This window comes from Pseudophryne corroboree, chromosome 7 (genome assembly GCF_028390025.1).
Source record: "Pseudophryne corroboree isolate aPseCor3 chromosome 7, aPseCor3.hap2, whole genome shotgun sequence".
Taxonomy (NCBI): domain Eukaryota; kingdom Metazoa; phylum Chordata; class Amphibia; order Anura; family Myobatrachidae; genus Pseudophryne; species Pseudophryne corroboree.
The window spans coordinates 473,821,859-473,843,043 of record NC_086450.1 but is presented as its reverse complement, the minus strand read 5'-3'; the positions used below and the strand labels follow the sequence as shown (position 1 = coordinate 473,843,043).

The window sequence follows — 21,185 nt, the reverse complement described above, 5'->3', positions numbered from 1 at the left end:
AGATTAATGCAGAATACAGGTTGAACCCGATGGGCATTTTGCCTCTTTTCAACCTCACTGACTATGTAACTATGTAACTATGCTTACTTCCCCCTTTAACTCGCTGCCTGTCGGCCACTGGGTACTCACCCGCCACTACTTTTCCATGTCACCTGCTAACACCCCCCTTGCTACTGGGTGCTCACCCACCCCTCCCTTTTCCTCTCATCTGTCTCCACCCCCTCTTGCCACTGGGTATTCACTTGCTCCCACCTTCCTCTCTACTCACCTGATAACTCTCCCCTGCCATTAGGTGCTCACGCCCCCATCCCCACTACCACCTTCTAATAGGTGCTTACCTCCCCCCTTAACTCACTGCCTGCCAGATACTGGGTACTCACCCATCCCTTCCTGCCCCTGTCACCTGCTAACCCCCACTTTCCTCTGGGTGCTCACCTTCCCCCACTTCCCCATCACTGGGTGCTCACTTGCCATGCCCCCCACCCCTCCTTCCTGTCAGCTACTGGGTGCTCACCTCCCTCTCTTCCTCCCTGCTATAAAGGTACTCACCTTCCTCCGCCTCCCTGCTACTGGGTACTCACCTTCCTCCCCCTCCCTGCTACTGGGTACTCACCTGCCCCTACCTTCCTATGTACTCACTTGCTAACACCCGCACTGCCACTAGGTGCTCACCTTTGGTGGGGGGAACAGGACACGCCGCCTTGGCGGCGTGGTGCATGATTCCATCAACTGGAATCACCCTGAAATTCCTTTTTAGAAGAGGGCAAGTATGCTCTGTATCCACTCTCCTGCCCCTAGGGTCCTGGGAAAGGCCACCTGGCTCCCCATTGGTCAGCAGTGGACATTTTCTTAAAGCCTGCCATGGGGGCAGCCATTTTCTGTCAGCCGCTGCTGTTCAGCAGCCAGGCAGAGAGGTTAAACGTTATAACTCAGAGCAGTCGGAAGCAGGAGGACCTCTGCTTCCCTCCCGCAGCCAGGCGGCCCTGGATCACTAACATTTTACTGGCCCAGGGGGCAGATGGCACCGTGCCCCCCTTACAAGCCAGCCTTTGCTTTACAGGACACGAATATGGTTACAGCAGCGTATCCTCTCCCTCCAGCTCAGACACTTGGCAGGTCACATGGTATATGATGCAGCTCAGACACTTGGCAGGTCACATGGTATATGATGCTGCTCAGACACTTGGCAGGTCACATGGTATATGATGATCGATCTTATAGATATGGTTACATTATACTCCATCCTCCACCAAAAGTAGCTCAGTTACACTTTATACATGCAGGTCCACCTGGCCCTTCACTTGCTGGTGGTTGTAGTTCCACAGCTTCACACATACCTCATGAAGATCTCATCTCAGCTTTAATAGAGTACATACCCTACACAAGAGCATTGGGGCTCATTCCGAGTTGATCGCTCGCTAGCTACTTTTTGCAGCCATGAAAACGCATAGTCGCCACCCACAGGGGAGTGTATTTTCACTTTGCAAGTGTGCAAACGCCTGTGCAGCCAAGCTCTGCAAAAACATTTTGTGCAGTTTCTGAGTAGCTCTGGACTTACTCAGCCCTTGCGATCACTTCAGTCTTTTTGGTCCCGGAATTGACGTCAGACACCCTCCCTGCAAACGCTTGGACACGCCTGCATTTTTCCAAACACTCCCAGAAAACGGTCAGTTGCCACCCACAAACGCCCTCTTCCTGTCAATCTTCTTGCGATCGGCTGTGCGAATGGATTCTCAGTAAAATCCATCGCTCAGCAATGATCTGCTTTGTACCCGTACAACGTGTCTGCACATTATGGTGCATACGCATGCGCAGTAGTGCCCTGATCGCTGTGCTGCTAAAAAACGTCAGCGAGCGGTCAACTCGGAATGACCCCCATTGATCCTCCCTTATGTTGTTGCCATATAGGTAATTGTTTGCACTTAATATAATATTAGGGCAATGAATATTGTCTGACTTAAAATATAGGGGGTCATTCCAAGTTGATCGCAGCAGGATTTTTGTTAGCAGTTGGGCAAAACCATGTGCACTGCAGGTGTGGCAGATATAACATGTGCATAAAGAGTTAGATTTGGGTGGGTTATATTGTTTCTGTGCAGGGTAAATACTGGCTGCTTTATTTTTACACTGCAAATTAGATTGCAGATTGAACACACCCCACCCAAATCTAACTCTCTCTACAAATGTTATATCTGCCCCCCCCTGCAGTGCACATGGTTTTCCCAGTTGCTATCAAAAATCCTGCTGCGATCAACTTGGAATTACCCCCATAATTCATTATAAAAGGTGATTTAACCATAGTGAATAGTACCTACATAGTAAGGAATAGATATGAAATAAGTTTGAATGTATGAGGTAAGGTTTAGCTGATTTAAGAAATTAGGTTTGTATATTTATAAGTTAAATGTTTAAGTAATTTACAAAACTACATTGTGTGTATAGAGAGATATATTTGTGTTTAACTGTAAGATGTGTATTTGTGGAAGACATTGTGTAGGGAACAGGGCTATAGAAGTCGCAGTATAACAAAGAATGCATTTACAATTCAGTGGACACTGGAATCCACAGGTGTACATTTAGATCAGAATGAAGATTTGGCAATTATAAACTAGCTGGCCTATTGTATTGTCTAGTTATATTGCAGGCCAGAGATAAGGACAACACAAGATCTTTGATGATGAAGGAAGTAACACACTTTATGACCCCAGGCTACATGTCCTGTTAGCCACCATGAGGCAGAACAATTGGATATGTTTTATGACACCATGCCTTTTGGAGCAGGACAAGCCAGCTCAGTTCAATGTTTGTTTTATGACACCTTGGAATGTAAATGGCAAACCTGTAATTATCTTTTGCATTGAAAACACTATGAGAACATACCAGCAGATGGTTAAGTTATAGGTATATATACGTGAGTTCAGTGAGAGAGAAGTTAGAGGAGGAGAAGGAGTTGGAGGTCAGAAGGAGAGAAGATGCAGAGTTAAGAAGGAAGCTTGGTGCATGAGAGAGGAAAATAGGATTTTAATTACCTACTGGTAAATCCTTTTCTCGTAGTCCGTAGAGGATGCTGGGGTCCATATTAGTACCATGGGGGTATAGACGGGTCCACCAGGAGCCATTGGCACTTCAAGAGTATAACAGTGTGGGCTGGCTCCTCCCTCTATGTTCCTCTTACCAGACTCAGTCTAGAAACTGTGCCCGAGGAGACAACATACTTCGAGAGAAGGATTTTACACAGATAGTGGCGAGATTCACACCAGCTCACACATAAAAGGAAATCCCGGCAAACAAGCTGGAAAACTCACCAACAGCTGAAACAGTAAAGAAAATGCAGAACCTACCTAGGAACCAGGCAGTACTGAACCAAAGAACCATTGCAGGAAAACGAAGCGCTGGGCGGGCGCCCAGCATCCTCTACGGACTACGAGAAAAGGATTTACCGGTAGGTAACTAAAATCCTATTTTCTCTTATGTCCTAGAGGATGCTGGGGTCCATATTAGTACCATGGGGATGTACCAAAGCTCCCAGAACGGGAGGCAGAGCGCGCAGGCTCCTGTAGAACTGATTGGCCTCTGAGGATCTCAAGTTTGGTCAAAGTATCGAACTTGTAAAACTAAGCAAACGTGTTCGACCAAGACCAAATAGCCGCTCGGTAAAGCTGTAAAGCCGAGACACCCCGGGCAGCCACCCAGGAAGAACCCACCATACGAGTAGAGTGGGCCTTAACAGATTTTGGACATGACAATCTTGCCATAGACTATGCATGCTGGATAGTGAACCGGCTCCAGTGAGAAATCGTCTACTTAGAAGCAGGACACCCAATTTTCTTGGGATCATACAGGACAAACAGAGAGTACGATATTCTGTGACGAGCAGTCCTCTTCACATAGCTCTTCAAAGCCCTCACAACATCCAAGGCCTTTGAAACAATTGAGGAGTCAGTAGTCACTGGCACCACAATAGGTCGGATGATATGAAAAGCCGACACAACCTTTGGAAGGAACTGTTGACGCATCCTGAGATCCGCCCTATCTTCATGGAAGATCAGATAGGGACTTTTATAGGACAAAGCCCCCAATTCCGACACACGTCATTTGGAAGCTAAGGACAACAAGTGACAGCCTTCCATGTGAGAAACTTGACCTCAGCCTCCTGTAAAGGCTCAAACCAATCTGATTGCAGGAAATGCAACACCACATCAAGGACCCAGGGAGCCGTTGGCACCACAAAGGGAGGCAGGATGTGCAGAAACCCTTTCAAAAAGGTCTGAACCTAAGGTAGGGCAGCCAGTTGTTTCTGGAAGAATATGGATAAAGCCGAAATCTGGACATTTAGGCCCATATCCACTCCTGCTTGCAGGTACAGGAGAAACCGTCCAAGTTGAAACTCCACCGCAGGAAATTTCTTGGATTCACACCAAGACCCATTTTCTCCAAATTCGATGGTAATGTTTAGACGTTACTCCTATCCGAGCCTGTATCAGGGTAGGAATAACCACACTCAGAATACCCTTCCGAGGTAAGATCTGACGCTCAACCGCTATGTCGTCAAACGTAGCCATGGTAAGTCTTGATAAGTGAACTGCTCCTGTTGTAGAAGATCCTCTCGAAGATGTAGAGGCCGTGGATCTTCCAGTAGTAGATCCGCATACCAAGCCCTCCCTGGCCTGTCCGGAGCAATGTGGATTACCTGAACCCTTGTTCTATTTACAAGCTGTAGAACTCTTGGAATGAGAGGAAGTGGAGGGAACACATACACTGACTTGAACACCCACGGTGTCACCAGTGCATCCACCACCACTGCTTGTGGGTCTCTCGACCTGGAACAGTACCTCTGCATCTTCATGTTGAGGCGGGAGGCCATCATGTCTATGTGAGGTACACCCCACCAACCGGTTACTTCCTCGAACACCTCCGGGTGGAGGCTCCACTCTCCTGGATGGAGATTGTGTCTGCTGAGGAAGTCCGCTTCCCAATGGTCTACTCCCGGAAGGAAGATTGCTGACAATGCCACTGCGTGCCTTTCTGCCCTGAGGAGGATTCTTGTCACCTCTGACATTGCAGCTCTACTCTCCGTTTCGCCTTGTTGGTTTATGTAGGCCACAGTGGTCACGTTGTTCGGCTGCACCTGAACAGCCTGATCCTGCAGAAGTAGTGCTGCTTGAAGAAGGCCGTTGTACACGGCTCTAGGATGTTTATAGGAAGAAGGGACTCTGATTTGACCACCATCCTTGGAAGGTTCCCCTTGAGTGACTGCTCCCCAACCTCTAAGACTTGCATCCGTGGTTAGAAGGATCCAGTCCTGAACCCCAAACCTGCGGCCCTCCAGAAGGTGCGGCAGTTGCAGCCACCAGAGGAGTGAAATCCATGCTTTCGGCGACGGACGTATCCGCTGGTGCATGTGTAGGTGAGATCCCGACCACTGGTCCAGGAGATCCAGCTGAAAGGACCGAGCATGAAACCTTCCATACTGCAGAGCCTCGTAGGAGGCAACCATCTTCCCCAAAAAGGTGGATGCACTGATGAACCGATACCCAGGCAGGCTTCAAGACGTTCCGGACCATTGACTGTATCACCAATGCTTTCTCCACCGGGATAAACACCCTCTGCCTCTCCGTGTCAAGGATCATCTCCAGGAAAGACAGCCTCCTTGTCGGCTCCAGATGAGACTTTGGAAGGTTCAGGATCCAACCGTGCTCCCTGAGCAGATGCGTCGTGAGAGCAATGGACCTTAACAACTTCTCCCTGGACGATGCCTTGATCAGCAGGTCATCCAGATATGGAATTATGTTCACCCCTGCTTGCATAGGAGAACCATCATCTCTGCCATCACCTTGGTGAAGACCCTTGGTGCTGTGGAGAGACTGAATGGCAGTACTTGAAACTGATAGTGATCGTCTAACAGTGCAAACCTGAGATAAGCCTGTTGCGGTGACCAAATGGGAATGTGGAGGTACCCATCCTTGATGTCCAGGGACACCATAAACTCCCCCTCTGCCAAACCTGAGATCACCAAGCTCAGAGACTCCATTCTAAATTTAAACTCCCATAGATAAGGGTTTAACGATTTCAAGTAAAAAATTGGCCTGACTGGACCATCCGGCTTCAGTTCCGCGAAAAGGTTCGAATAGTAATCCTTGTTTTGCTGATGAGGTGGAAATGGAACAATGACTTCTGGCATTTCCAATATTCGGATAGCTTCCTATAGGATAGCTCTGCCAGCAAAGCTGGCAAGCCTGATTTGAAGAATCGGTGAGGTGGAAGAGTTTGAAACTCCAGCCTGTACCCCTGGGACACAATATCCTGCACTCAGGGATCCAGGCCGGATGACACCCAGACGTGGATGAAATGCCGGAGTCTTGCTTCCACCTGACCGACCTCCAGGCTGCGTGGTCCACCGACATGCTGAGGATTTTGAGGCACCAGATTCAGACTTCTGATTCTGGGAACCTGCAGGTGCAGGTTTTTTGGATTTAGCACAACCTCGTTCTAAAGAAGGTGTTAGAGGGCTTGTTCTTTCTAGTCCTAGCGGGCCGAAAGGACTTATGACTTGGGAGAAAAAGGTTACTTTGAAGCCGGTGCAGCTGAGGGAAGAAAAGCAAACTTACCCACGGTTGCCATAGAAATCCACGCATCCAGCACTTTCCCAAAAAGAGCCTGACCTGTGTAGGGTAGGTTCTTCACACTTCTCCTGGATTCCACGTCCGCAGACCATTGGCACAGCCAGAGACCCCTGCGAGCTGAGATGGACATGGAGGAGATCCCCGCAGCCATGAAACCCAGGTCCTTCATGGCTTGTACCATAAATCCGGCAGAATCCTGTATGTTATGTAAAAACAATTCAACATCACCTTTATCCATCGTAGCCAAGTCTTCCAGTAGTGTGCCTGAAAACTTTGCTATAGCTTTAGAAGTTCATGCACAGGCAATAGTAGGCCGCAGTATCGCCCCTGAAGCCGTGTATATGGACTTGAGCGTAGTGTCAACCTTGCGATCTGCCGGTTCTTTCAAAGCGGTAGATCCTGGGACAGGTAAGACCACCTTTTTTGACAGCCTGGAGACAGATGCGTCAACTATAGGCGGGGTCTCCCATTTTATCCTATCTTCCTCAGGGAAGGGAAAAGCAACCAGAACCCTTTTTGTGATCTGGAATTTTTTCTCCCAGGATTTTTCAAAAATAGCATTTAATTCTTTAGATGCAGGGAAGGTTAGCGAGGCTTTCTTATTATCAGTGAAGTAAGCCTCCTCAATCTGCTCAGGAGTTGCGTCAGCAATATTTAACACATTTCTCATGGCCTCAATCATCAACTGCACCCCCTTAGCAAGTGATGCTGTGACAGAATCGGTATCCGTGTCATCCTGCGTAATTTGGGCAAGAGCACGTTTTTGAGAGTGTACCGCAGGGGGGCCCGAGGTAACAGAACTGGACCATACTGCCATAGAGGACTGCAATACCTGAGTAGCATTCTCAGTCTGTGCAACCCTCTCCGAAATCTGAGAAATAACCTCTTTAATAGAGGCAAACCACTCTGGTTCCCTAGCCGGGATCTGCGCTACAACAGTGCAATCCTGATTACATGGAATGGGATCTTCCTGAGAAGATATATTCTCTGCAGCATATGATACAGAGTCTATAGACATGGTTGCTTGCAATCCCCACACACCCCACATAAACACAGGGTACAGGGCAGAGTTTTCCCACAAGAATGGCAGAGAGACACAGAGATTGGAGCCAACCCACACAGCACTTATGAGGTATAGGGAATCCCCACCCCATGCTGACTGTGCACCTTAATAGGTAGACACAGTATACACAGCCACCCCCCCTTCTACAACCCCCTGGTACCATACAGATAGCTGGAGTTGGTGTGGAGGGACAGCGCTGAAGACTGCAGATAGAGAAAATGGCTCTGAACGCTGTTTGATCCACTCTGAGGAGAAGCTCCGCCCCCTGAAGATGGCGCGTCTTCCCGCTCTTCACATGGATTATACTGGCCTGAGGTATATGCTGACAGATATCTGAGGACCCCGACAGGCTTGCTGACCAGTTCAGGGTGTAGGCACTGGCTCAGGGCGCCCCTTACAGCGCTGCACAGTGTGCCTCTGAGCTCCGGAGCATGGTTAATACCGCACTCCCTACCCTGTTGCCGCCATCTTCGCACCGGCTCCCCGCTTGCCAGGGGGGCGGTGACTAACTCGCCACCTATCTTCTGGCTCTGTAAGGGGGCTGCGGCATGCTGCTGGGGTGAGCGTTCCCCTGTGGAGGCGTACATTCGATCCCCTCAGGAGCTCAGTGTCCTGTCAGCGGAGATAGTGGCTCAGACCCCGCAGGGCGGACACTACTCCCCCCTTAGTCCCATGAAGCAGGAAGGCTGTTGCCAGCAGCCTCCCTGTGCTAACTCTAATAAAAGTAACAAAACTAAAAGAACTTCTATGGAGCTCCCCTAGCTGTGATCGCCTCCTCCGGGCACATTTTCTAAACTGAGTCTGGTAGGAGCACACTGTTAAACTCTTAAAGTGCCAATGGCTCCTGGAGGACCCGTCTATACCCCATGGTACTAATATGGACCCCAGCATCCTCTAGGACGTAAGAGAAAAGATTGGTAACTTGCAAGTATAAACTGTGTAAAGGTGTGAGCGACATCGTCTAATGCTTCCCCCTCCTGGGCCGGCAGGTCGGCGGCCGACTGTACACACTGAGCGATATGACCGTTCATATCGCTCAGTGACGTCACGCCTCCGCCGGTCCTGCATGAAGGTCGTGGACGACAGTCCAAATCCTTCATGCATGCCCTACCGACAGCGACGATCGTTGCCGACCCGCGGGGCCCCGCATCGGTCGTCGCTGGCGGCATACACACTTGACGATAAAATGAGCGACGTCGCTCATTTTATCGTTAAGTGTGTATGGACCTTTAGTAATTGTCAGTTTGTGAAACTGTGTTTTGTTATGTATGTACAATAGTTAAGGAAGCATAAATATTATTAGTATATATGTCACCACTGTGAATATCCTATTCTGTATGATTTGACTTTGCCTGTAAATGAATAATCATATGATTAGAGCGTTAATCTCAAGTTTGAACTCTCTTGAAGGAATCATAACTTCATAATTTCATAAGTCATATGTATAAGGACTGCATATACTTATCAGCCACTTAGTTTGTAAGCCTGACATAATATATTTGCAGATATATATGATAAACTCATATTAATTAAAATATATCCATATATTAATAATCATATTGAATATTAATATCATTCATAAATATGATTCCATAAATGAATAATGTGCTCCTATAATCTGCCTCTCTGCAAAGAGATTCATGTTTGCAAGAAAAGCGTGGACAATACCATGTTGCAATGCAAGGGGAGCAGATGTAACATGTGCAGAGTGAGTTAGATTTGGGTGGGGTGTGTTCAAACTGAAATCTAAATTGCAGTGTAAAAATACAGCTGTCTAACATCTGTGGGCTACATGCAAAAACAGCCAGTATTTACCTTTCACAGATAAAAAATAACACACAACCAAATCTCAATCTCTCTGCACATGTTACACCTGCCCCACCTGCAGTGCAGCATGGTTTTGCCCAGTTGCTTGCTTTTTTACTTTACTTATGTCACCCACCCTGTACCACCCTAGGGTTGTGGGCTACTATTTTAACATAAGTGCATCCACCCAAATATATAAATTATTTTGGGCCTACTTGGGAAAACTTGGAATGGGTAGAGGTGAGGCCTGCGCTTAATCACCAGCTATATTTAGGCAGCAGCTGTGCAAGCAAATGGAGGGGATCCACACTCCCTTCCGATATAGACAATGAAAATGTGGGTGTGTTACACTCATACTTGCCTACTCTCCCGGAATGGCCGGGAGGCTCCCGAAAATCGGGTGACCCTCCCGGCCCCCCGGAAGAGCAGGCAAGTCTCCCGATTCGTGGGGTCCCCCCCCTGCCCGTCCGCCCACTTAGTGTTTAAAGTGGGCGGTCCGGGCAGTTGATGACGCGATTCTTGATGAATCGCGTCATCATAGCCACGCCCCCTGCAGTGTAATGCCGCAATCGCGGCATTAAAGAACGGGGGGCGTGGCTTAGAATAGGCCTCATTGTGGTCACGCCCTAGCTCCGCCCCCATCCCGTCCTTTCTCCGCCCCCGCCCCACCCCCTCCACGACGTCACAGCCTCCCCGCCCGCCCCCTGAGACGACCTGGCTGCTCTCTCCCGCAGAGAGCAGCCAGAAAGTAGGTAAGTATGGTTACACTGCGCTTACCATTTAGCTTTACAAGGGGCAAATTTTAGTGAAAAACTGTATTCCAATATATTCAAAATCAAGAAGAAGCATGTAAATATTAAAAAAATGTTTATTAATAATAAGATAAAAGATTATAATAACCTAATACCGGTATACTATACAGGTAGGACAAAACATATAGACAAACACAAAACATAAGAAAGGATGGTATTTTGTGGGGTAGATACACAGAATTGCGTTTTACTCGTCCCCCATAATATAAGTCCAAATGGATTAACTGGAGAATAAGGCACGAGTATAAGTGCCTGAATGTTTCTATAAAACACCCTTTGCTGGGATGTAAATCCGTTTCTTATGTCCAGAAATCAAAGTCAATGTTGTATACGAGAGCAGTTTTACTCACAGTAATGACAGGTGTCCATAGTGAGCAAAGATTGTCCCTGTTATGTAGAAAAGTTCTCCGTCACTGGTGCTGAAAAGGGAAGAAATCCAAGAGTCTGCCGGCAGACTGAATCACTTGTGCGGAGATCGACCGGATTCGCCATCAGGATGATGAAGCCTGGGTTCAGGCAGACTCTTGGATTTCTTCCCTTTTCAGCACCAGTGACGCAGGACTTTTCTACATACCAGGGACAATACCGGTATAGAGTACCGGTATTAGGTTATTGTAATCTTTTATCTTATTATTAATAAACATTTTTTATATTTACATGCTTCCTCTTGATTTTGTATATATTGGAATACAGTTTTTCACTAAAATTTGCCACTTGTAAAGCTATATGGTAAGCGCAGTGTAACACACCCACATTTTCACTACTTGGTAAAACCCCTCCGCTATAGACAGTGACCCGATTTACCATACTGATGTATATAAAGACAACGCTTACACCAGGTAGACACCACTTACCCCACTGGATGCGGCTCAGCAACAAGTGAGTTTATTTATCTTCCATAAGGATATTCCACACTAACATCAGTGGTTACAGTGTAACAATAACATTCATGTAATAATACATTAGTTTGGTGGTAAAATATGTAAAGGTCACAGTATGCATTATAAAGAACATACTAGAACTACTTCATAATACACATTGCCCCTCTAGTCTAGGGCATCAGTGATAGCCAGCCTTTAATTGCCCCCTGGGGTCTTCACATTCACATAGGCAAATATCACCTTACAATTAGAGATGAGCGGGTTCGGTTTCTTTGAATCCGAACCCGCACGAGCTTCACTTTTTTTTTCACGGGTCCGAGCGACTCGGATCTTCCCGCCTTGCTCGGTTAACCCGAGCGCGCCCGAACGTCATCATGACGCTGTCGGATTCTCGTGAGGCTCGGATTCTATCGCGAGACTCGGATTCTATATAAGGAGCCGCGCGTCGCCGCCATTTTCACACGTGCATTGAGATTGATAGGGAGAGGACGTGGCTGGCGTCCTCTCCATTTAGATTAGATTTAGAAGAGAGAGAGAGAGAGAGAGAGATTGCTGTGATACTGTAGATTAGAAGAGAGTGCAGACAGAGTTTAGTGACTGACGACCACAGTGACCAGTGACCACCAGAGACAGTGCAGTTGTTTGTTTTATTTAATATATCCGTTCTCTGCCTGAAAAAAACGATACACAGTCACACAGTGACTCAGTCTGTGTGCACTGCTCAGCCCAGTGTGCTGCACATCAATGTATTGTATATAAAGCTTATAATTGTGGTGGAGACTGGGGAGCACTGCAGGTTGTTATAGCAGGAGCCAGGAGTACATGATAAATAATATTATATTAAAATTAAACAGTGCACACTTTTGCTGCAGGAGTGCCACTGCCAGTGTGACTAGTGGTGACCAGTGCCTGACCACCAGTATATTAGTAGTATTGTATACTATCTCTTTATCAACCAGTCTATATTAGCAGCAGACACAGTACAGTGCGGTAGTTCACGGCTGTGGCTACCTCTGTGTCGGCACTCGGCAGGCAGTCCGTCCATCCATAATTGTATTATAATATATACCACCTAACCGTGGTTTTTTTTTCATTCTTTATACCGTCGTCATACTAGTTGTTACGAGTATACTACTATCTCTTTATCAACCAGTGTACAGTGCGGTAGTTCACGGCTGTGGCTACCTCTGTGTCGGCACTCGGCAGGCAGTCCGTCCAACCATAATTGTATTATAATATATACCACCTAACCGTGGTTTTTTTTTCATTCTTTATACCGTCGTCATACTAGTTGTTACGAGTATACTACTATCTCTTTATCAACCAGTGTACAGTGCGGTAGTTCACGGCTGTGGCTACCTCTGTGTCGGCACTCGGCAGGCAGTCCGTCCAACCATAATTGTATTATATACCACCTAACCGTGGTTTTTTTTTCATTCTTTATACCGTCGTCATACTAGTTGTTACGAGTATACTACTATCTCTTTATCAACCAGTGTACAGTGCGGTAGTTCACGGCTGTGGCTACCTCTGTGTCGGCACTCGGCAGGCAGTCCGTCCAACCATAATTGTATTATAATATATACCACCTAACCGTGGTTTTTTTTTCATTCTTTATACCGTCGTCATACTAGTTGTTACGAGTATACTACTATCTCTTTATCAACCAGTGTACAGTGCGGTAGTTCACGGCTGTGGCTACCTCTGTGTCGGCACTCGGCAGGCAGTCCGTCCATCCATAATTGTATTATAATATATACCACCTAACCGTGGTTTTTTTTTCATTCTTTATACCGTCGTCATACTAGTTGTTACGAGTATACTACTATCTCTTTATCAACCAGTGTACAGTGCGGTAGTTCACGGCTGTGGCTACCTCTGTGTCGGCACTCGGCAGGCAGTCCGTCCAACCATAATTGTATTATAATATATACCACCTAACCGTGGTTTTTTTTTCATTCTTTATACCGTCGTCATACTAGTTGTTACGAGTATACTACTATCTCTTTATCAACCAGTGTACAGTGCGGTAGTTCACGGCTGTGGCTACCTCTGTGTCGGCACTCGGCAGGCAGTCCGTCCATCCATAATTGTATTATAATATATACCACCTAACCGTGGTTTTTTTTTCATTCTTTATACCGTCGTCATACTAGTTGTTACGAGTATACTACTATCTCTTTATCAACCAGTGTACAGTGCGGTAGTTCACGGCTGTGGCTACCTCTGTGTCGGCACTCGGCAGGCAGTCCGTCCAACCATAATTGTATTATAATATATACCACCTAACCGTGGTTTTTTTTTCATTCTTTATACCGTCGTCATACTAGTTGTTACGAGTATACTACTATCTCTTTATCAACCAGTGTACAGTGCGGTAGTTCACGGCTGTGGCTACCTCTGTGTCGGCACTCGGCAGGCAGTCCGTCCAACCATAATTGTATTATAATATATACCACCTAACCGTGGTTTTTTTTTCATTCTTTATACCGTCGTCATACTAGTTGTTACGAGTATACTACTATCTCTTTATCAACCAGTGTACAGTGCGGTAGTTCACGGCTGTGGCTACCTCTGTGTCGGCACTCGGCAGGCAGTCCGTCCATCCATAATTGTATTATATACCACCTAACCGTGGTTTTTTTATACCACCTAACCGTGGCAGTCCGTCCATAATTGCCACTCCTAGATGGGCCCGGTGTTTGTGTCGGCCACTAGGGTCGCTAATCTTACTCACACAGTCAGCTACCTCATTGCGCCTCTTTTTTTCTTTGCGTCATGTGCTGTTTGGGGAGGGTTTTTTGGAAGGGCCATCCTGCGTGACACTGCAGTGCCACTCCTAGATGGGCCCGGTGTTTGTGTCGGCCACTAGGGTCGCTAATCTTACTCACACAGCTACCTCATTGCGCCTCTTTTTTTCTTTGCGTCATGTGCTGTTTGGGGAGGGTTTTTTGGAAGGGACATCCTGCGTGACACTGCAGTGCCACTCCTAGATGGGCCCGGTGTTTGTGTCGGCCACTAGGGTCGCTTATCTTACTCACACAGCGACCTCGGTGCAAATTTTAGGACTAAAAATAATATTGTGAGGTGTGAGGTATTTAGATATAGACTGAAAATGAGTGTAAATTATGGTTTTTGAGGTTAATAATACTTTGGGATCAAAATGACCCCCAAATTCTATGATTTAAGCTGTTTTTTAGTGTTTTTGGAAAAAAACACCCGAATCCAAAACACACCCGAATCCGACAAAAATAATTCGGTGAGGTTTTGCCAAAACGCGTTCGAACCCAAAACACGGCCGCGGAACCGAACCCAAAACCCGAAAAATTTCAGGCGCTCATCTCTACTTACAATAACTATGACACAGTTACTACCAATTCTGACTATGGACAAGTATAGATCCTATACAATTACCTCTAATTATTATTACTACTCATATACTAGTCTGTGCACAGAACTTAGGGGGTCATTCCGAGTTGATCACTCGCTAGAGGTTTTTTAGCAGTCCTGCGGGCGCATAGTCACCGCCCACAGGGGAGTGTATTTTAGCTGTGCAAGTGTGCAAACGCATGTGCAGCCGAGCGGTTAAAAAAAAAAAATGTGTGCAGTTTCTGAGTAACCCAGGACTTACTCAGCTGCAGCGATCATTTCAGCCTGTCCGGGACCGGCATTGATTTCAGACACACTCCCTGCAAACACCTAGACACGCCTACATTTTTCCAACCACTCCCAGAAAACGGTCAGTTGACACCCATAAACGGCCTCTTCCTGTCTCCTTGCCATCGCCCGTGCAAAAAGATTCTTCGTACAAACCATCGTTGCGCACCGATCTGCTTTGTACCCGTGTGACACGATTACGCATTGCGGTGTATATGCATGCGCATTTCGCCCCTGATCGCAGCAATGCAAAAACCGCTAGAGAGCGAAAAACTCGGAATGACCCCCTAAGCATATTACATGTCCCATTTATATATATGCATATGTATTTATAATACAATTAGGCTTCACCTCAGAAGTTACACATATATTTATACATTTTAGGATTAACCCTTTCCTAGGGCTACATACACAAACATGGATCAGGCCCATAACTTTGGACTACAATTACCAGTAGGAGGAGACATCATCCCAATACAGGCAATAGGAGCAGGCGTAGCACTGACTGGCTGACAGACAGATATTGCAGCCAATCACAGCTGTCAGTGATGGGCCCTACACACGTAAAGATTTCACTGAACTATATGAACGTTAATGAGAACTCATTCATATCATTCACTGTTTAGGCACCAACGATGAACAATGTGCGGACCCGCGCTCGTTCATTGTTGTTCATTCATACCTGCAGGCCAATATGGACAATCTCGTCCATATTTGCATGCAGGGCTATGGGGCCGGGAGACGGGGGGGAAGGGGGGGGGGAGTGAAGAAACTTCACTCCCCCGTCACACCCTCACCCCCGCCGCCGGGTCGCCTGTAGGCCGTATCGGCCGTTGGACAGCTCAGCAGCAAATCGCTGAATGTGTAGGGCCCTTGAGTCAGAGGTGGAGAAATCCCACAGAGATGTATATGTATATATTTATAATTACAGTCTCTAAGGCTGGGTACACACCTCAGCGACATGTCTGCCGACACACTATCACACCGACAGAGCAGCCAATAAGGTAAGCTACAATATACTGACTGACCAATTGGCCGTTACATATGTCGGTGTTGACATCACAGCTGGGTGGGTGATATGTCAGTATGTACCCAACATAACACACCAACATGGGAACACATCCACACACTGGTAACATGGTTACACAGGGGAGAGGCTCAGCCGTAGCTCCACCCAATACATCATTCTATTGGCTGAATGTTCCCCCAATCATACACCCCTCCCTGTGATGTCACCAGTCTCTGGGCAGATTCTTAATGGTAATTTCTCCCAGCTCCTGACTCCCCCACATATAGTTATACACCCATCCACTACCCATAATGCAGCATGGAGGGGCTCAGTGAGGGCGGCAGTGTAGGTGTGTAAGTGACTGATGGGGTCACACAGAGAATAAAAGGACATCTGTCCTGCCTCATAATCCAGGTATACCCTCACTCTGTCACAGGGGATATTATCAGGTAACCGGATCCATTTAATGTCATGTATCACTAAGTACTGATTATTATACCTCCACACACACCAGGACTTGTTATTATATCCAATGTATGACTCATATCCTCTCCTGTCTGTACTGGGGTAACACATCCCCACCCTCCACCTCACTGACTTACTGACATCCACCTCCCAGTAATGTCGCCCTGAGGAGAATGCCCTGGTGCTTATTACCTGATCACACTGAAATCTCTCTGGTGTTACTGGGTGATTCTGGTTTATATGTGAGCTGGATGCAGTTTTCCCATCATCTGATATCTGTATATTATTAGCAGCTGTGGTTACATCCAGTAATAGGTCTGTAGCCTCCTGCACATAGATCCCTGTATTTATCCCTGTTATTATATCAGATAATGTGTGTAATGTCTCTGAGATGGGACCCACATCCAGATCTCCTGCACCACGGACCTGGTTATCATGTCTCTCTGTGTCCTCAGTGTCACACAAGTCCCCTGTGTCTGGTTCCTGTAAGACAGTCACTGGATCAGACATGTTACACAGCTCCTCAATGTGACGCATCTTCCCGGACAGCTCGTCCTTCTTTATTTCCAGCTGCTGGATCAGATCAGAGACTGAGAGTGAAACGCGCTGTTCCTGCCAGGAGATCTCACTCAGGACTCTCTTCTCCAGGTCTTCCAGCTGTCTCCTGATGTCTCTAAACAGGGCAGTGACTGTCTCTATTACACCAGCTGCTTTTCCCTGGTCTTCTCTCCTGCGCTCCTGCAGACTCTGGGCTCTTTTCTCAGCCTCCGCTCTCTTTGTGGTCAGTTTCTGCAGAACATTCCTCAGCTTCTCTTTCTTCTTCTCAGAGGCCTCATCCAGCGACTCCATCTTATGTCCTCTGTGTTCCCCGATCAGACAGCAGGACACACAGATACAGGCAGCATCCTCAGCGCAGTAATACTTGTATATCTCCTTATGTACAGAGCATTTCCTGTTCCCCAGGGCAGTGGTGGGATCACATAAGACGTGCTCTGCTGACTTGCTGTGTACTCTCAGGTGTTTATCACACAGAGAAGCCTCACACATCAGACAGGATTTAGCTGCAGGTACAGGAGAGTCCACACAGTAAGTGCAGAAGATCCCAGTCTCCTCCTGATCTGGGCGAGTAGACAGGAAACTCCCCACTATGTTACACAGCGTTATGTTCCTCTGCAGTGCAGGACGCTTCTGACACTCTGCTCTGCAGTCAGGACAGGTATAAACTCCACACCCCTCCTGTGTATCCAGCACACGATCAATACAGACTCGGCAGAAGTTGTGGCCACATCTCAGGTTTACAGGATCTTTATAAATGCTCAGGCAGATGGAACAGTCCAGCTCCTGTCTCAGATCAGCAGACGCCATTGCTGCAGCAGGAGAGAGAAATGAAAGTGAAAGTCTCTGACACTCAGATATCAGTGGGGCAGCGGTGCAAGTGTGCGGGTACGGGTGGGTACGGCGTACCCTTAAGAATTTAGCCGTGGGTACGCCATACCCACACCGATGGGCCGCCGCACCTTGCCGCTCCCCGTCCCTCCATCCCTCTGCTGCTCACCGCCGTTCACAGCCGCAGCGCCGCTGATGTGAGGGGAGGAGAGAGCAGCCTGTGCCTCTCCTGCCCCTCAGTGTCTTCGTTTAATTCCGCTCCGCCCGTGAGCCAATCAGAGCTTGCGGACTGGCAGCCAAGGCTGCCGGACCGCAAGCTTTGATTAGCTCACGGATCGGCGCTGATTTGAACAGACACACCCGCACCCTCCGGACACTGAGGGGAAGGAGAGGCGCAGGCTGCGCTCTCCTCCCCTCACACACAAGACAGCAGCGGTGAGCAGGGGAGCTCATACCTGGCAATGGGGGCATGTATATCTGGCAATGGGGGCATATATACCTGGCACTGGGGGCATATCTGGCAATGCGGGCATGTATACCTGGCAATAGGGGCATGTATACCCGGCACTGGGGACATATCTGGCAAAGGGGGGACATGTGTATCTGGCACTGGGGGCATATCTGGCACTGGGGGCATGTATACCTGGCACTGGGGGCATATCTGGCAATGGGGGCATGTATACCTGGCAATGGGGGCATGTATACCTGGCAATGGGGGCATATCTGGAACTGAGGGCATATCTGGAACTGGGGGGACATGTGTATCTGGCAATGGGGGCATATCTGGCAATTGGGGCATGTTTACCTGGCACTGAGGGCATATCTGGCAAAGGGGGGACATGTGTATCTGGCACTGGGGGCATATCTGGCAATGGGGGCATGTATACCTGGCACTGGGGGCATATCTGGCAATGGGGGCATATCTGGCAAAGGGGGGACATGTGTATCTGTCACTGGGGACATGTGGCACTACGGGGACATGTGTATCTGGCACTGGGGGCATTTGTGGCACTGCGGGAATATGTGTATCTGGCACTGGGGGCATATGTGGCACTGCGGGAATATGTGTATCTGGCACTGGGGGGCATGTATATCTAGCACTGGGGGCATATCTGGCACTGGGGGGACATGTGTATCTGACACAGTGGGGGCAATGTGTATCTGACACAGTGGGGGCAATGTGTATCTGACACAGTGGGGGCAATGTGTATCTGACACAGTGGGGGCAATGTGTATCTGACACAGTGGGGGCAATGTGTATCTGACACAGTGGGGGCAATGTGTATCTGACACAGTGGGGGCAATGTGTATCTGACACAGTGGGGGCAATGTGTATCTGACACAGTGGGGGCAATGTGTATCTGGCACTCTGGGGCAATGTGTATCTGGTATCACTGACCTGGTTTGGGAGTGTTGTGGACTCGGGGCTTCTTCCGATGACCGGGAAGAGGAACCGCCACTGGGTCGTAGTAGAGATGGCCGGATGTAGGTCTTCCTCATGCAGAACTAAGACGGCAGGCGGGAGGCCCAGAGGAATTCTTGTAGGTCTCCTGTAAGACAAGACTTGTAGAAATAATGAAGGCTGGGGTACTGAGATATTGGAGACACTGTGGTATTGAAGGCACTGAGGTACTGGGAGTACAGGGAGTGCTGGGAGACCCTTGGAGGCACGGAGGTGTTTGGAGGCACGGAGGTGCTTGGAGGCACGGAGGTGTTTGGAGACACCGAGGTGTTTGGAGGGACGAGGTGCTTGGAGGCACGAGGTGCTTGGAGACACGGAGGTAACTGGAGGCACGGAGGTGCTTTGAGGCGCGGAGGTGCTTGGAGGCACGGGGTGCTTGGAGGCACGAGGTGCTTGGAGGCACGGAGGTGCTTGGAGGCACGGAGGTAACTGGAGGCACGGAGGTAACTGGAGGCACGGAGGTAACTGGAGGCACGGAGGTGCTTGAGGCGCGGAGGTGCTTGGAGGCACGAGGTGCTTGGAGGCACGAGGTGCTTGGAGGCACGGAGGTGCTTGGAGGCACGGAGGTAACTGGAGGCACGGAGGTAACTGGAGGCACGGAGGTAACTGGAGGCACGGAGGTGCTTGAGGCGCGGAGGTGCTTGGAGGCACGAGGTGCTTGGAGGCACGAGGTGCTTGGAGGCACGGAGGTGCTTGGAGGCACGGAGGTGCTTGGAGGCACGAGGTGCTTGGAGACACGGAGGTAACTGGAGGCACGGAGGTGCTTGTAGGCACAGGATGCTTGGAAGCACAGGTTGCTTGTAGGCACAGGATGCTTGCAGGGACAGGATGCTTGGAAGCACAGGATGCTTGCAGGGACAGGATGCTTGGAAGCACAGGATGCTTGCAGGGACGAGGGAGCTCTGGATCATAGCTTCCACAGGAGAAACGAAGATACTCAGGCATCGGATCTCTGCCTGGTATCTGATTTTAAATTCCCCGCCCTAGCCTGATTGGCGGAGCAGGCAGGTGACGTCAGACCTGCTCCGCCTCCTTGCCCTTGCTTGTGATGGCGGCGCCCTTGCTTCCGGGAAGCCGCCGGAGAGCAGCGCCGACCCGCCGCTGAAGCCGGAGACTGACAGGGGAAGAGAGGCGCCGGGCAGACCAGGCCACCCGCAGGGACAAGCGCGGTCGCCGCTGCCCGAGGTTCGTGACAGTACCCCCTCCTCCAGGAGTGGCCCCTGGACACTTCCCGGGCTTAGTCGGATGTCTGGAGTGGAAGATCCGAATCAGACGAGGAGCCGTTACTTCAGTAGCCCCAATCCAACTTCTCTCCTCAGGTCCATAACCCTTCCAGTCCACCAAGTACTGTAATTTTTTATGAAGATAACGAGAGTCCAGAATAGCTTTGATTTCAAACTCCGCTCCAGCTTCTGCCACTACGGACGTTGGCCTTGGGAGTGCTGAGTGGAATCGATTCAGTATGAGGGGACGGAGTAGAGAAACATGGAAGGCGTTAGGTATGCGAAGATGGGCAGGCAAACCCAGTTTACAGACCACAGGATTTAAGACTTGTAGCACAGGGTAAGGACCGATGAACCTTGGAGCGAATTTCATGGTGGGCACCTTCAACCGGAGATTCCGTGTGGACAGCCATACCCTGTCCCCAACTTTATATTGAGGTGCGGCTTGCCGTTTCTTATCTGCAAAGAACTTGTACCGAACAGAAACCTGCTTAAGATTAGCATGAACCTTTCTCCAAATTTGTCCAAAGTGTCGTAGAGTGGACGCTACAGCAGGAACCTCTATTATCGGAAGGCTTGGAAATTCCGGAACACGGGGATGGAACCCGTAGTTGACGAAAAATGGTGATTCCCCAGTGGAAGAATGAAACAAATGGTTATGGGCAAACTCCGCCCAAGGCAACAACTCCACCCAGTTGTCCTGTGAAGGAGAGAGATACAACCGAAGAAAAGTCTCTAGATCTTGATTGACTCGTTCCGTTTGTCCATTTGTTTGGGGATGATAAGCCGACGAAAACT

General features: G+C 48.7%; 2 protein-coding genes across 3 annotated transcripts in view; both read right to left on the bottom strand.

Annotated features, from left to right (window-relative positions):
* LOC134943879 (olfactory receptor 1-like) overlaps positions 1-21,185 on the bottom strand; it is a 56,952-nt gene that overhangs the window by 25,012 nt on the left and 10,755 nt on the right. The gene's annotated exons all lie outside the window — the stretch shown is intronic.
* Positions 15,578-17,681, bottom strand: LOC134943878 (E3 ubiquitin-protein ligase Midline-1-like). Its single transcript, XM_063932454.1, has one exon. The coding sequence runs from the start codon at positions 17,679-17,681 to the stop codon at positions 16,053-16,055; it is 1,629 nt and encodes a 542-aa protein (XP_063788524.1). The 3' UTR covers positions 15,578-16,052.